This window comes from Microchirus variegatus, assembly GCF_963457635.1.
Source record: "Microchirus variegatus genome assembly, chromosome: 11".
Lineage (NCBI taxonomy): Eukaryota > Metazoa > Chordata > Actinopteri > Pleuronectiformes > Soleidae > Microchirus > Microchirus variegatus.
Window position 1 is genome coordinate 1,488,288 of NC_139812.1, and position 14,977 is coordinate 1,503,264.

General features: G+C 41.5%; 1 protein-coding gene across 2 annotated transcripts in view; it reads right to left on the minus strand.

Moving 5' to 3' along the window:
* slc8a1b (solute carrier family 8 member 1b) overlaps window positions 1-14,474 on the minus strand; it is a gene marked incomplete at both ends in the record, with an annotated part of 119,087 nt that extends 104,613 nt beyond the window's left edge. For both annotated transcript variants that reach the window (XM_083898127.1, XM_083898126.1), the window contains 3 exons: window positions 10,565-11,355; window positions 12,756-12,920; window positions 13,599-14,474. In XM_083898127.1, coding sequence (XP_083754253.1) covers window positions 10,565-11,355; window positions 12,756-12,920; window positions 13,599-14,474 — 1,832 coding nt within the window. The remainder of the gene's footprint in view (window positions 1-10,564; window positions 11,356-12,755; window positions 12,921-13,598) is intronic.
* Window positions 14,475-14,977: the final 503 nt, after the last annotated feature.

Genomic DNA, 14,977 nt, shown 5'->3' on the forward strand with positions numbered 1-14,977 from the left:
TGCAGTGTTACATTCAAAGGTTGATCTATGTAACAATATTTGGGCAGTGTGGTTTAGTTGAAGTGGATTTGGATTTTTTTTCTGTTTTCTCCATTGCAGCGGTTACTTTCTGTCCCTTGAAAATCTCAGTGCTATTGAGGTTTTTCCCCTTTCATTTCTCCATGGTCTTTCCTTTATCAATCCACTTTTTCCCTCTGCTTCCATTGATTGTCTCTCGACCTTGTTCTCTCTCCCACCCTCCCTCCCTCTCTCTGTAGTATAATAGTCGGCAGAGAAGGACAGAGAGAAAGAGAGGTGCAGCAGAGCGTGAAACGCTCTGAGCTTTTACTACAACTGGCAGCAGTTGACTGCATAGTGCACCAGCCTTTGCTGCGGTTACCCGCAGCAACACTGCACTGATAGAGCAGCATGCTAGTGAAAAAAAGGAAAGGCAGTGTGTTCTGCATGCAAAACAGGAGTTAATGGGCAAAGAAAAACATGCATACAGGAACATCGTCTTTGTGGCTTAGCAAAGAATCGAAGTAAGGTTTCCTTCACTCTTTGAACACAATAATAGTCTGCACATGCCAAACTGAAACTGAAACCTGGCCTTTATCAGAGTCTTTGGATTTGACCTGCCTGAGTCATACTGTAAAAAAAAAACAAAAAAAAACAGAGACCCGAACCTGACCTGACCCAATGTAATATTTAATTTTCCCCCAGGAGAGAGTAGTATACGGTATGATGTGCCTGTTACATGTTTATTTCTCATGACACTATAACATCTCTCCATCTTTCCCCAGTAAAACAGCAAACAGGTAGTTGTACAGTGAGGATTATTTTGGGAAGTTTCATTTCAGCCACTAATGGACATCCATTACATAGACAATCAGCCACTTAAAACTGAGAAAATAACCAAATGCAACCTGAGGTTTAAGACAACAGAGTTGACGGGCATACAGGGTCGTGTGGATGTAGCCTGAGTAGACAACGAAGACGGGACATAAACAACGGCTACATCTGTTCACCTGCCAATTTCATATTCACACACACAAAACACACATGTGGCTTCCTGTCTCTGTGGAGCCTGTGTGATTAACATGGAGGATAAATTACCTGGTGAGATTCAGTTCCAATATCACAGGCCCCGCTCGCCAAAAAATTAACATCACCATAATAATATTAGCCTGCTCATAGTCATCCATTTAAACTACTTAGAGCAGACAGGCAGACAGGCTGGGGAAATAGACCAGCACTCTTATTAAAGTGCTTCCCCATGTTGATAAGCACCAAGCAAAAAGGGCTACATCATAGATGAGGAGATTCCCCGGGTTTAAATCTGGCTCATTTTATGTTCTTCATTACTGAACAACTCTTAATCAACCCAGTACAAGAGATGTTTGACCTGGTTATTTGTTGCACAGAGAGATGATGCCCAGGGAGAGTTACCTCATTAACTTGTGAGATGTGTGGCAGTTGGAACTTCAAATGTAGTCCTTTGCAGATAAAGCCCAACAACTAAACCTTTTAAAAAGAAATCCTCAGCGATCTGACACTCAAACAATCACTGCTCCCGTAACATGAATCAAGGCAGAGGCAATCCCTTTAAATGTTCTTATCAGAGCAAGAGCCGACTTGTTATTAGGGATGGGTAAAGAAACCCAGTAATAAACAGGCCCTGGGGCAAATTTATTGAAATAACATAGTATTAATGTGCTGACGTTAAGATGTGTGTGTGTGTGTGTACAAAATTGTGAACAGTAACCATTAGTCAGTTAAAAATGTAGCTGTCTGTTCATGGATTCCGTCTAAAATGAGTAGAACTACAGAGAAAATAGAAATTATTTAATCTAGTATGAGCAAAGCCCCCCCTTACATACAGTATATTGAATTAATCACACATGAAATTGATAGCCAAACTGACACATGCCCATCCATTTTGGAGCAGTTACAGCATATCATCATACACCTCCCTTTACCTCTGATAGTCCAAGCCAAAGAGAAGACAAAAAGTCAAAGACAAAAGTTCTCTAAATAAATAAATATAAATAAATTACTACTTGATGAGAAAAATGTGTTAAAAAGGTAACAAACAGAACCACAAGAGTATTGTTAAAGTAGATCGATAAGCAGTATCAATAAAAGTAGTAGTACCATTAGAATCTTAACGATACCCATCCCCACTAGGGAATAATTGTTTAGGACTAACTTCCTCTGATAAGAGATAAAACCATGTTTAGCTTTTTCACAGTAAAAGCCATGACTATAAAAACATGTTATCATGAGCAAACACAACCCTCTTTTGTCCATGTCCATAAAAAAACCTGCCCTTTTGTTTTCAACATCGTCCTCTCTGAGCAGCAGTTACGGCTCCCGGTTACAAATCCAGACATCAGAAATTAAAAGAAAAAGGGCACTTCATGCAGCTGATCCAACTGCCCATACTTGTTTGAGCGGATGAATTCCCAAACAGTGCAGCGGAATTGTAACTGGAGCCATCGCTGACAAATGGGTGTGGCTGTATAATGGGATAACCCTTTCCTCGAGCAGCTGAATGGGTTTGGGAGGCAGAGAGCTGCAACAAAGCCAATGAAATCAATGAGCCTCAATGTAGCCGGAGGAATGTTGAAGTTTACTCTTAACAACCGCACTGTTCTTCTTCATCGCGGCTCCCGCGAACTGTGCAGGTTGCGTCACTTGACATCACTTGAACAGAGCAGCAGGTCGTTTCGTTCAGAAGCAGCAAGCGTTTGTGCAATCGTGCCTGCAAAGTGAGTCACACCTCGTGTTCACACTGATGCATCAAATTCAGTGAAACACAACAACAACACGACGGAGGACAAGTCCATTTGCAATACGGACAAAAAAGAGGAAATATATTTCCCCCTATCTAGTCTAAACTTAATTAGTGCCCTGCCTCCACCATTTTTCTCCATCACTTGTCTTTTATCCTGTGCCTGCTCTGCTCGTCTCTTTCAAAATCACTCGTTTTTCTCTACCCTCTCTCTTGCTCCATCCTAGTGGTTGCTAAGGCAATGGTGTTTTGTGGAGGCAGCTGGTTAGGCCTCATTCGTCAAGCTGCTGACCTCTCTTCTCTTCTCGAAAATGAATAGGCTGATTTAGACACTCCTACATCCTCACTAGTCACTGCTATTTGGTCGAAAATGACACGTCCCAGAATTGTCAATGTCGCTCCTTATGGTTATGGAATTTAAAAAAATTAAGTTTGAAGTATTTTTCTTTGCTTGAGTACTGGGACAGTGCTGATTAAGTGTCAAACACAGTGAAGGAATCAGAACTACTTATGGGATTACGTAATGATGTTGACGAGGGATTTTTTGGAACACTGATTGCACTCTCCTTCATTACAAACATCGTGGCAGACAGCCCGTTATAAAAGCTGACTTTTGAGGAATGTGAGATGAGAAAATGCCACTGCAAAACAAAATGGTGTTCAATCACCAACAGAGTACTCAAAATTTACAAAAATTACAGATGATATGTTTCCAGTGGCCCACGGTTGGTGTAGTGGTTAGCACTCTTGCCTTTGCAGCAAGAAGACCTGAGTTCGAGCCCCGTTTGGGACAGCTTCGGGACAAGGGCCTTTCTGCAAGGAGTTTGCATGTTCTCCCCGTGTGTGTGCGTGGGTTTTCTCCGGCTTCCTCCCACAGTCCGAAAACATGGGGATTAGGTGAATTGGTCACTCTAAATTGACCGTAGGTGTGAGAGTGTGACTGAATGGTTGTTTGTCTCTATGTGTCTATAAGTGGCCCTGTGATGGACTGGCGAACTGTCCAGGGTGAACCCCGTCTACCGCCCAGTGTCAGCTGAGATAGACACAGCACCCCCCGCGACCCTCTGGTGGAGGATAAAGCGGTAGATAATGGATGAATGCATGGACGTTTCCAGTCAGTTTTGTTGCCTCAAATAATCGTCAGATTACCTTTAATCAATTGCAATTAATCGTCGTTCAAATCGGAATTGCAATTTGAAACAATGCCATTAGCTAATTGCAAAAGCAGTTCAATCTTTCGTTTTTGATTGATGAATGCTTGGTGTCAAAAATGCAATCATGTCTTTAGCTCTTAGCAAAACACTGTCAAATGAGTTCACACAATACTGAGTATGCCGTCTCCACAAGGCTTTCTTTGTGTTCCACAGTACTGTTGTTGTAGCAGCACTATGGCTGAAAACTGCCAAAAATAAACCTTGTCATTCATTTTGACTCTGTATTTGAATCACAGCTACTCCCTGAACAGCAGTGGTGATTGTTGGTTGCTTTGAAACAGGGGAAGCTCATTTCAGGCCCAGTTATTTATACATAAATCCTGAAATAAGTTCTCCAAACAAACAACTATAATAATGTTGTAAAACTGAAGTGCAATAATGTACAAATCAAAATGGGCTATATTACCGAGCAAACGAGCTATTTGTTTACAGACTTCCCCGCAGAAAAGGCTCTGCTGTTCTGTATGTTTCTGCAATGCTGTCAATCAAAAACTGCTTCCACCTTTCAGACAGTTCCTCCAATCATCATGCACTGTTGTGGAAGCTGAGCTTTCCTGGAAGTGACGATTTTGCTGCTTTTGTCGTTTGACGTTGAGCTCACCGCAGTGAAAAAAAACATATTTTGAACTAACATGTTCTAGTCGCTAATTGTGCAAGCTTAGTATTGAAATGTAAATTCGACACAATACATATTTGATGACATTTCAGAGGAAGCTGAGCTTCTCTTGCCGTCTTAGAGCAATTGCCACTGCTGAGTTGCCCGACAACAGTTGCCTGTGCTAATGACAGCCACGCAGCTCCAATTATGTTTCCTGGATGCAGCCTGGACAAGTAACGTTACATAAAAGACACACAATTTACCAAAGTAACATATTCTCTTATCTCTTTGTCACTGTTTGTATGTGTGTGTGTGTGTGTACGAGAAAACTAGGTCATGGACTGCAGGGTCGAGGAGACCACACTGTTTGGTAATCACACACAGGTCGATACACAGTTGGTTCCACGCTGGAGCTTTAATATTTTGATGGCATCTCATGTGGAAATGCTCAAATTTCACAGCAAATACTGAACTGAAGAGTTGAATCACAAATCGAATTGCATTTGGATGCGTGACGAGCAGTGTTTCCCAATCCAACACGCCTGATTCAAACAGTCAGCTCATCATAGACCTCTGCAAAAGCCCACTCATTTGAGTCAGGTGTGCTGGAGGAAACATCAAAAACATGCAGGACAGGGCTCCCTGAGGACCTGGGTTGGGTAACACTGTGTTACAAAAATCATTCTGCGAAATGTGTGTGTGTGTAAAGCCATGAAAACTCACTTTCATGCCCTCAGTTAAACACATGCACTCTGATATGCACAAATACACACAGGCGAGAGGTGTCATTGAGAACACAATCTCCATACCGCATAAGGCATGGTCTGTGTGTGTGTGTGTGTGTGTTACACACTGGGATGGAGTGTGTGCATTTATGTGCGACCCTGTGTGTTTGAAGTGTGCAGAATTAAAGCAAAGTCTCCCGTTTTAAGTTTTGTTTGTGTAAATTCTTCAGTTTAACAACTAGGGGTCGATTTGACGGTGGTCCGTGTGATTTGCATGGTGCCGTGAATTACATTATTCATCAGCTATTGAAAAGGTGTGTGAAAATGTAGGTCTGTTTCCGTTTCTGTCACGTCGTACAAACTGCTTTGTTTTGAGCATAAACTGCTCCTTTTTATCTGATCATTCAGGGAAATGGCAACATAAACAAAAAGGCACTTTAGAAATCATGGGAAATGTATGATTGCATCCCAGATGTATCCCACATTCTTCAATGAAGGATGTGCAAAAAAGTGTCTCTCTCTGTGTGTTTGTGTATGTGAGACTAACAGGGTCAAAGGGTCTACGCTCAAAACCAAGCGTGCATGTTCACTGGTTCTTGGTGTGCTTAACCTCCACATGTGTATGTGTGTGTACGCATGAGACAATCTGTGTCTATAAATGCATCTATTTGTGTCCATCCACCTTCATGCTCCGTTTTCTCATCTCCTTTGACCTTAATGGATTTGTATGTGTCCTGTTGCCAAGGAAACACGGCTTCATTAATAACTAATGAACCATACAGTTCGTGGATTCATTACACATTTAACAAACTAATACATATTTAACCTGACTCTCTCTTCTGTCTAAAAATACAGCGTCATTGCAACAGCTATGAAAGAAAGTTTAAGTGCTGGCCTATTTTGCATCAAGTGGTCTGGTAATTCCATCTGGACCATCATTAATAAAAGTAGAGCCTCTTGGGTTGATCTGGATAAAACTGATCCTCGTATATGACAGATGATATGATGTTAGTTTGCAGTAGTATGTGAATTAGCAGAGCTATTAAAGCACACGTGTAATAGGAAATGATTTTCAAAAGTTATTTAGATCATTATTCAGTTCTCTGTTCTGCTAATTAATTTATTAATTTGCATGTTCCCAGCGCGGTTTGTCATGTGACAGAACACACAGCGGACACACACACTTGTGGCAGAGCTAGCCTTGCTCTGGGAATCCCTAATGGATATATTTAATTTTTTAAAGACACGTGCAATTAAAAAAAGTCAGTTTTCAATAAAGCAAGCTGAAACCTATCTGCTCATAATTATTTCAGATCAAATAAAAGTTTATTTGTACAATGCCAATTTGCCTCATAGATTATTTAAAGGCACTTTGTACAAAGTTTAGTGGTTTTGGAGATAGTGGCAAAAGAAACAGTGGTGTTGTTACTAATTGTAGTAATAATAACTGTTGCGATGGCCGGAGAAAGCCAGGAAATGCAATAATAGTATAGTATAAGCTGTGGAAGTACAAATAGGAGAGGTAATGGCTGGGAAAATAGTGTTTACAAAGTGAACAAAACATACTTAGAGATGCATTGGTTTCCCGCTTATTAAGAACCACAATTATCTGGGGTGTTTACGTTTTTTATCTGACATTTGTCAAAATAACATTTTTATCTTAATAAACTTTTCTGCAGTGGTTGCAGTCAACAGTAGAACTTAGCAGCAGTAGCAGTAGTAGGATCAATAGTACTGGTAATAGTATTTGTAGTAGTAGTAAAAATTAAAATAAACTTTCATAAGCTTGATGAAAACCATCTGTATTAGTGCACACAAGCTGGACAGCAGAGTTCACACACACACACAAACGGGTTTCAGTGAGTGAGTGAATTACTCCATTGAAGCCAGAAACTGAGATGATTTTATTTTCTCTCACACACACTTCCCTCACTCACCAGGGACACGCATGGGAGGAAAAACCAGGGATGTTAATTTAAAATGTAAAGTTAATTTAAGACCCGTTGAGGAGTCAAAAACTTCTCTTACTCCCACTTCTAATCCATAATGTGTCACATCCTCATCCCCATAATCATTTCATCTCCCTCGCTATACCTCCGCTATATCGCTCCCTCCCCTGTTTTCCTCTCTCTTTATCCGAGAAACAAAATCAGGGTAGAGTCAGCCTGGAGGTAAATCTAATTAGATCAGCTATTTTCTGCCTTAGTTTTTCCCAAAGGGAACATATCAGAGCCCGTTGTGCACACTGTGTTTCTGTGGGAACACAAGATTTCCGAAAAAACATAGAATGTGGCAGTTTCCTGGATATTCTTCATAATGTATGTGTTGCAAAAACGTTTTTATACATTCACTGTGGTTTTGCGAAAACAACGCAAAAATGTGACCTTTTTTTCCATGGTCGTTATTTTTGACTCAGGTCACATTAAAGTTGTGAAACTGTACTCGGGAGACAAAGAACAGCCGAGCATTTTCCTTAGCATGTCTTATGTACATGTCGCTGAGATATGGAAACAAATATGGAAAAGAGACCACATAAATAATAAGCATGACTCTGAAATTTGGAAGGAACGAGTCTCGAGAGCACACTCATGGACACACAGGCCTGCACACAGTTACCAGGATAGCCAGAAGGACGGTCCATCATTTGATTTGGACAAAGTGTTATTAAAACCCACTTAGCCCTGGCTGTAAGAGCTACAAGCTATGGAAACTATGCGGCCTGCCACAGGCTGAGAACGACAGCACTGCCGACATCTGCTTCAAATCTGACCAAAAACAGCAGAGACGTGACAGACAAAGTTTTAGACTACTACGACACGATCTCCCCCGTTCACTCATTATGACAGTGCACTTTGATGCATGTCCTACGAACCCATCCCAAAACCAGCTGAACATTTCAAGCTCTGTAAGCAAACCTTCTCCTCAACTCCTCCCCCCTGCATGTCTAAACATGTTTTTACATTTTTTTTTTACGGACCCACATCACATCATTAAATCTTTACAAGCCCACAACAGCAGACAAGCCCAACCTCATTCAAGCTTTCTAAGAAGCCAAACTTCTATCTCAGAGGAAACCTCAAAAGAAGCAGTCAGGTCAAATGAGGGTAGTGATTAAATAAAACAACAAGAAATCGTTCAAACTACAGTTGTTGGATCATAACCTAATATATTTAGAACATGCAACTAATGTACTTAAAGCACTTGGGACATCTGCAATTAGGCCCATTAATATGATGAGTCTAATATCCGTTATTGACGGGATTTTGCAAGAGCAGGCTGCAGTTTTTCAACGACCACTGACAACTCCCGTAAAGTAGCACGTGGCCTCGGATCGTAAAACAGGGCAGAAAACTGTGAAGTTTATTGTATCCTCGCTAAAGCTTCAAGTCTTACAGGCCTATGGGCCACCATGATGAGAAGGCTTTACAGCAAACTGTAATTCCTGTTGACATCTTGAACACACTTACCCAACAAATGTGTGTCTATATATGTGTGTGTGAGAGAGAGATAGAGGACGAGAATGGGACAGAGATCACTTGTCCACCTTTTTGAGTCGTCAGCACACAAACTACCGCTCTCCCTTGATTTGTGTCAAATTATATTTAAAGCGGAACTAAAGCGGTAATGACGATGTGCTGGATAGTACTGGCCAATCACAAGACTCTGTCTTCTGGGGGTGAAAGTTCATTCTGAAATCTCGCAGCAGAAAAACAGCGTCAGAAAAGAGGATTTCTATTGGCTCGTACAGCAACTAGGAGGTTTTTGACCATAAAAACAAGTTAATATATGTAAGTAGACCTCCATAACTAACATTTATGTGCAACAGGACCACTGTATGTCACCTTAAAAAAAAAAAATAATATCAACTCTCATTGTGAGAGCATTGCCCAGTGAATAGTATGCACGTGTATTCAATGCTGCATGTGCATAAAGTCTGTGTCAAAATAGCCAATAATAAGCAATTTCATACACGATCTAACACACACATCATCCATTCGATGATCGCCCTTGGCAACACAAAATGTCAAATGAACAGCACACAAGGCAAATTGTCATCCTGACACTGTAACACCACTGCTTGTGAACAACAAATTGAGAGACTAATGTCATAAACCTGGAGATTTGCACTGACAGATCATGTTAGAAATGTCTCCGTGAGCTTCATGTCAGCTGTTAAGAAACTTAAATTAAAAATACTTAAAGACCCAAGAAGACACTGATCATCTAATTTATTCAAAACCAGGTTTGAAAGCTATCGCTTGTCAACGTTTTTACGCAGGTTATCACATTAACTCCTAATTTCCGAATGATCAAATAAAAGAGTGAAATTAAAAAAAAAAAAACCTATGAGATATTTAAAGAACAGAATAAGAGAAAAGTCTGTTGGTTTTAACCTAAAGTGGTGAATTCATGCAAACACTTGGCTCATAGAGCTAATTTACCACATTGTGAGAGGACTAGGATGCGGAGTCAAGCAGCTGGCATCCTGAAATGTGGTCATGTAGCAATCATGAACCTTACGGTCAGATAATAACCCCTCTCTGTTAGGCCAAGCAGAGCTTTGAACTGTGGCTGAGGCATTTTACAGCAGGGATCCTTAAATAGAGTTTCAAGATCTTTTCACACAGGAACAGATGACAAAAACCCTTCAGTCAGTTGCGTAAAAGGTTGCTCTGGGATATTCTCACACAGTACAAAGCCACCTAAAAGGCCAACTGGGATACATTTTATTAGAATCTCTTTGTGTAGCTCAATTAAGGTGACTAGAAATATGCTCCTTCTTGGCGTTTCTCCAGTTCCCTGCTGCTTGTTTGTTTATGTTCCTGCTGTTTTGTATATGCTTCCAGCAACCAGCGCTGAACAGTCCAATCAGGTGACTGGCTGACAACCTACCAACTTAAAATTCAAACCATATACCATCTCACATGACAACAAAGGTAACTAATGGTACTGACTATGCAGCTCTCCAGCATGCAGAAAACAGAGTATCTTGCTGAAGACAAAAAACAGCAGCGCAACAGAATCCAAAGTAAAGAAGGATGAAACAGACAGATGAAGATAAAAGAATTTATGTCAAGCTGGAAAAAAAACAAAAACAGGTGGGCAAGAAAGTGTTGTTTTTGTTGAGTCCCCATTGAGCAGTCCGTCCACTGCGACCACCACATCTCACTCACACCCACACTTCCTCAAAATCATCAGCATAAACATTTGCAACTTCACACAAACAGAGAGCGTAAAAGAAAATGTTACTCACAAGATCTCATCGTTCTGAAATTCCAGGATTCCATGACAGTCTTCGAAGTCCTCTCCGCTGCCTCGCGCCGTCCCTTCCACCGTCTTGTACGGCAGAACGACCACGCCGCGAGCCCCAGAGGTTCTCAGCACCTTCACCTCCATGGTGCCGACGCTCTCGCTGACATGGCATACAGGCTCCTCAAATGTAAAGATACCGGCGTGGTCGTCATCGAAGATGGTGACGGTGGCTGTGGAGGGTAAGCCGAGACAGGCCACCGAGTCCACGTGGTTAGCTGACTCGCCTTCCTCTGGCTCTTCGCCGTCTGATGACAACACCTTGACGTTGGCTAGGTGAATCAAGAAGTTCTCATCCTCCTCAAAGATGTCATCGTCAATGATCCCCACACGGATCTCTTTCAGTGTCTCGCCAGCCTTGAAGAAGACGACGCCCTCTGTGAACTCGTAGTCGGAGCCGGCATTAGCTGTTCCGTCCTCCGTCCGGTAGTCCACAGAAACAGTTTTGCCCAGGTCGCCGCCGCGCCGCACCACATTCACCGCCACTGTGCCACAGTTCTCGAGGCACTGGTAAGAACCAGGCTCAAAGAAGATCTTGGAGATGGGGTCATTATCGCCGATGTCTGAGCGAACCTCGTGCATGCTGACAGCCTTCCGTGCCTGATCGGCCGCATGCTTCTTCAGGATGTTGCCAGCACCTGTCATCAGCCGGGTGGCCTGGCAACGATAGAAAGCACGACTCTTCTGCTGCTGGCTCAGGACTTGGTAGTTGGCAAGCTCAATAAGTTGTTCCACCTGGTAAGCAAAAACAAAGGCACTTAATGAAATCATGCTTGCCAGAACCACTAGTGGATGTGTTACAGTGTCTTCTAGGGGAAAAATCTAGTTTAATAACATGTCTGATTTAATACAACGGAACTGAAGAACATTGACATGCAAACGTTTATCTACCTTGTGATCTCATTATTCATGCTGTTAAAATGACGTGTCTGTGATTTATTTTTTATTAAGTAATAAGAATCAGATTGCCCGAGGCTTTGTGAGCTCTTACACAAGATGTGCAAAATCCAGATTCATGACTGCAAACATCTATTCAACTTTATGAGATCAAGGGAATCATTGCATTTTAGTGTTTGTTGAAGGGGGACAAACAGTCTAACCTCACAATCAGAGAGGACCCCGTACACTTTAAAGATTTACTGTCAGATCCATCCACACAGACACATAAGATCATTGATAGAATACAGAGCTATATTACATGGATGTGACAACTGACAGCAGCTTTGAGTTGGTTATTTTCTAAATCCTGAACATAGAGAGCAAGAGCGTATGGCAACATAACATGGCACAGATCTGTGCTGCAACAACATAAGACTGAATTAGTTGTAAAAAAAAATACATTTATAATAAACTCATAAGAACCTCTGCATACAAAATGGCATAGTTTCACAGTCCTCACTATTAATCAGGTCGGTCAGGAAAATGGTGTCACCAGTAAGAATTACCTAAAACAAAAAGAGGATCTGACTTGGGAATCCAACCGTTTTAAGCTATAGATGTAGGTCAAATGAAAGCTATAATAGTTGAAATCTTTATGTCAACATACGAGGAAACTAAAAATGAACACTTGTATTTGACTATGAGGTAATCACCCTAATGGTAAGTGAGGTAGAGATAAAGGCAAAAGCATAAACAATGTTTTAGCCGGCCTTCTCATTCATCTAAGAAGAGACATTGTGTTAATCCTTGTCCAAAAACTAAGAGAAGAAACTTTACCACACAATATAAGATTACTATGCATATATTTTAGAGCATTTGTGCTTTTTATGATAATCCGTTTACTTCTTATCCAAAAAGTTATGTTTGTATAAGCCGACATAAGTCATTATGTTGACTAAACTGTTGTTATAAGGAATTAACTGTGTTTATATATTTATACTTGTGTGTTTGTTTCATGGTGGATCAGTTTCTTGTATAATTAGCACATTAATCTGAGTGGCTGTTGAGAGCTCAGCTGCGTTCATCACCATGAACACTTTGATAAAAGAAGCTAATAAAGAGAGTGTAATCTGTATCTGGTTATTTTGTCATTTCATTTCCTTAAGTGAGAAAAACAGCCCTGATGTGAGAAGCAGGGACAGTATTTCACACGGTCATTGTTTATGTGAAGTACTTGTTTAAGCTTTGTTGCCCACCTCTTTGTCAGGGTGTTTCTGTTTGAGTTCTTTCAGGATCTTGGCCATGTCTCTGCGGGTTTCCTCCTCATCCAGATCCTTCTCATCCAGATCCAAACCGAGTGGACCATCAAGGAAGTCAACACCATGAGAGTTCAGCATCTTGCCATCCATCTCAATGTCCACCTAGTAAAGTGGAGGAGAAGAAAGACATTTTATTCAGTGCCATAGATTGAAATCAAGCAATCATTTCAAGCAACAAGGGTGAATTCCAATTCCTTGCTTAACCCTCAATCTTAAGCCTGAATCTCAAAAATGCACGCTCCCGCTAGTGCAAGTGCTGTCCCGATTCTCCGAAAAATTAAGTTGAGGGGTAAGTTTAAGGGCTGGACGCAGCTTTCGCGTTATTCTGCCCCCTACAGTCTGAAGACTTATCTGCATTTAAGGGGTGTCCCATTTCTAAGTGACAAAATAACCCTCAACACTTGGTTTTGAGGGCCAGTTAAGATTAAGGGTTGAGCTTGAGGGTTAAGATGGGAATTGGAATTGGCCCAATTGGTCTCTACTGGTACAGACCTGACAGTCAACTGAACATTGTGTGCATGCTTTGAAGGGGTTTAGATAAATCTATAATAACCATGTAAGCAAAGACGCTTAATCTTACAGTTTTTGTTATGTGTTTAAATGTGAGTGTATTTCAATTCTCATTGAAAATGTGTTTCATAACAAATCCCTTTTTCCCATGAAGTAAATTATCACTTCGATGACTTCAATGCACTGTACGTGGAGAGCATCATATAAAACATACGTTTACGTCTGCTTTAAGCACTGCACATATACAGTTTGTGGTAATATTATGTATACCTTAGGGGGAAGTGGACGATCGCCCTCTGTCTCAATGATCATGCCGCGCTGCTTTCCCGTGCGGTAGCGCTTGTACACATATTTGTAGAAAAGCAGGCGGCGGTCGGCCACCCAGGCGAACAACACACAGATGGGGAAGAAAAAGAATGTTAGCAGCCCCTCCCACACCTGCACAACACCAGGTGAGATCACAGACAGGATGAGGTAGAGCCAAATGTAGGCGAAAATACTCCAGGTGGCCGTGACGAAGAAGACGCGCAGGTGCTTGACCTTCCTCGTCTCGCCATCAGGCACAACATACACACAAATCCCGATAATGACGAACATGTTGAACGCGGCAGAGCCCACAATGGTGGAGGGGCCCAGTGTGCCGGCATTGAACCCATGACCCAGGACTTCTATGACAGAAAGTAGGATCTCGGGAGCCGAAGAGCCCAGAGCCATGAGGGTGAGGTTGGAGACGGTCTCATTCCAGATTCGAACAGTTGTGGTCGTGGTTTCCCCATTCGGTTTCTTGATGGTAATTTCCTTTTCCTGCGACGTGATGACCTCTATTGATGCCATGAAACGGTCAGCAATGATCGACACACCCAAGAACATGTAGACCAGAGCGACAAAGTAAACTGTTGCCCGGGCAACCTTGTCACCAAATGATGGATTTTGGGGCTCCCAGATAGGCAGGACCACGCCCTTCGAGCAACGCTCAGCCAAGCTGCATTCCGTTTTATTGGTGGATACTGCGGAAACTGAGCCACCCAAGTTCGGCTCAGGAGGGGCACCAGCCAACGAGGGCTGGATCTGAACGAGGAGGATGACTGTGACGACTGCTAGCCTCAGGGCAGGGGTCAGGACGGAGGGGTGATCCCTGCGTCCCATGGTGACGTCCAGATCAGTACTGAGAGGAGACAATTAATGAGGATCTTGAACCTTTAGAAAAAAGAGAGAAAAAGAAAGAATTCACAAACACATTTAAGGAAAGTAAAATATGATACAATCTAACTTATAGATATATATATAGATATATATAAAAAATGTGTGTGTGAAAAAAATTATTATTATTATGTCTTTGAAATGGTGAAGTGGTAAATGCATCAGCACATTTAATGTGTTGTAAACAGCTTCATATTTTAAAAGGTATAAAATTACCCTACCAGACAGACATTGGTATCTATATACACTTGTGATATCAGTATCAGACTCCATCAAGTCATAATCATTACTTATAAATAACATTTCAAATACAAGACATTCGTTTTCATCTCTTGATGGATAAGACAACATCTCTGATTTACACGCTCAGTAGATTCTGTGAATTGAACAAGGGCTCAAACGATTACTGGATTGCTAAATTAATGGCCAACTATTGTGATAAACGATTA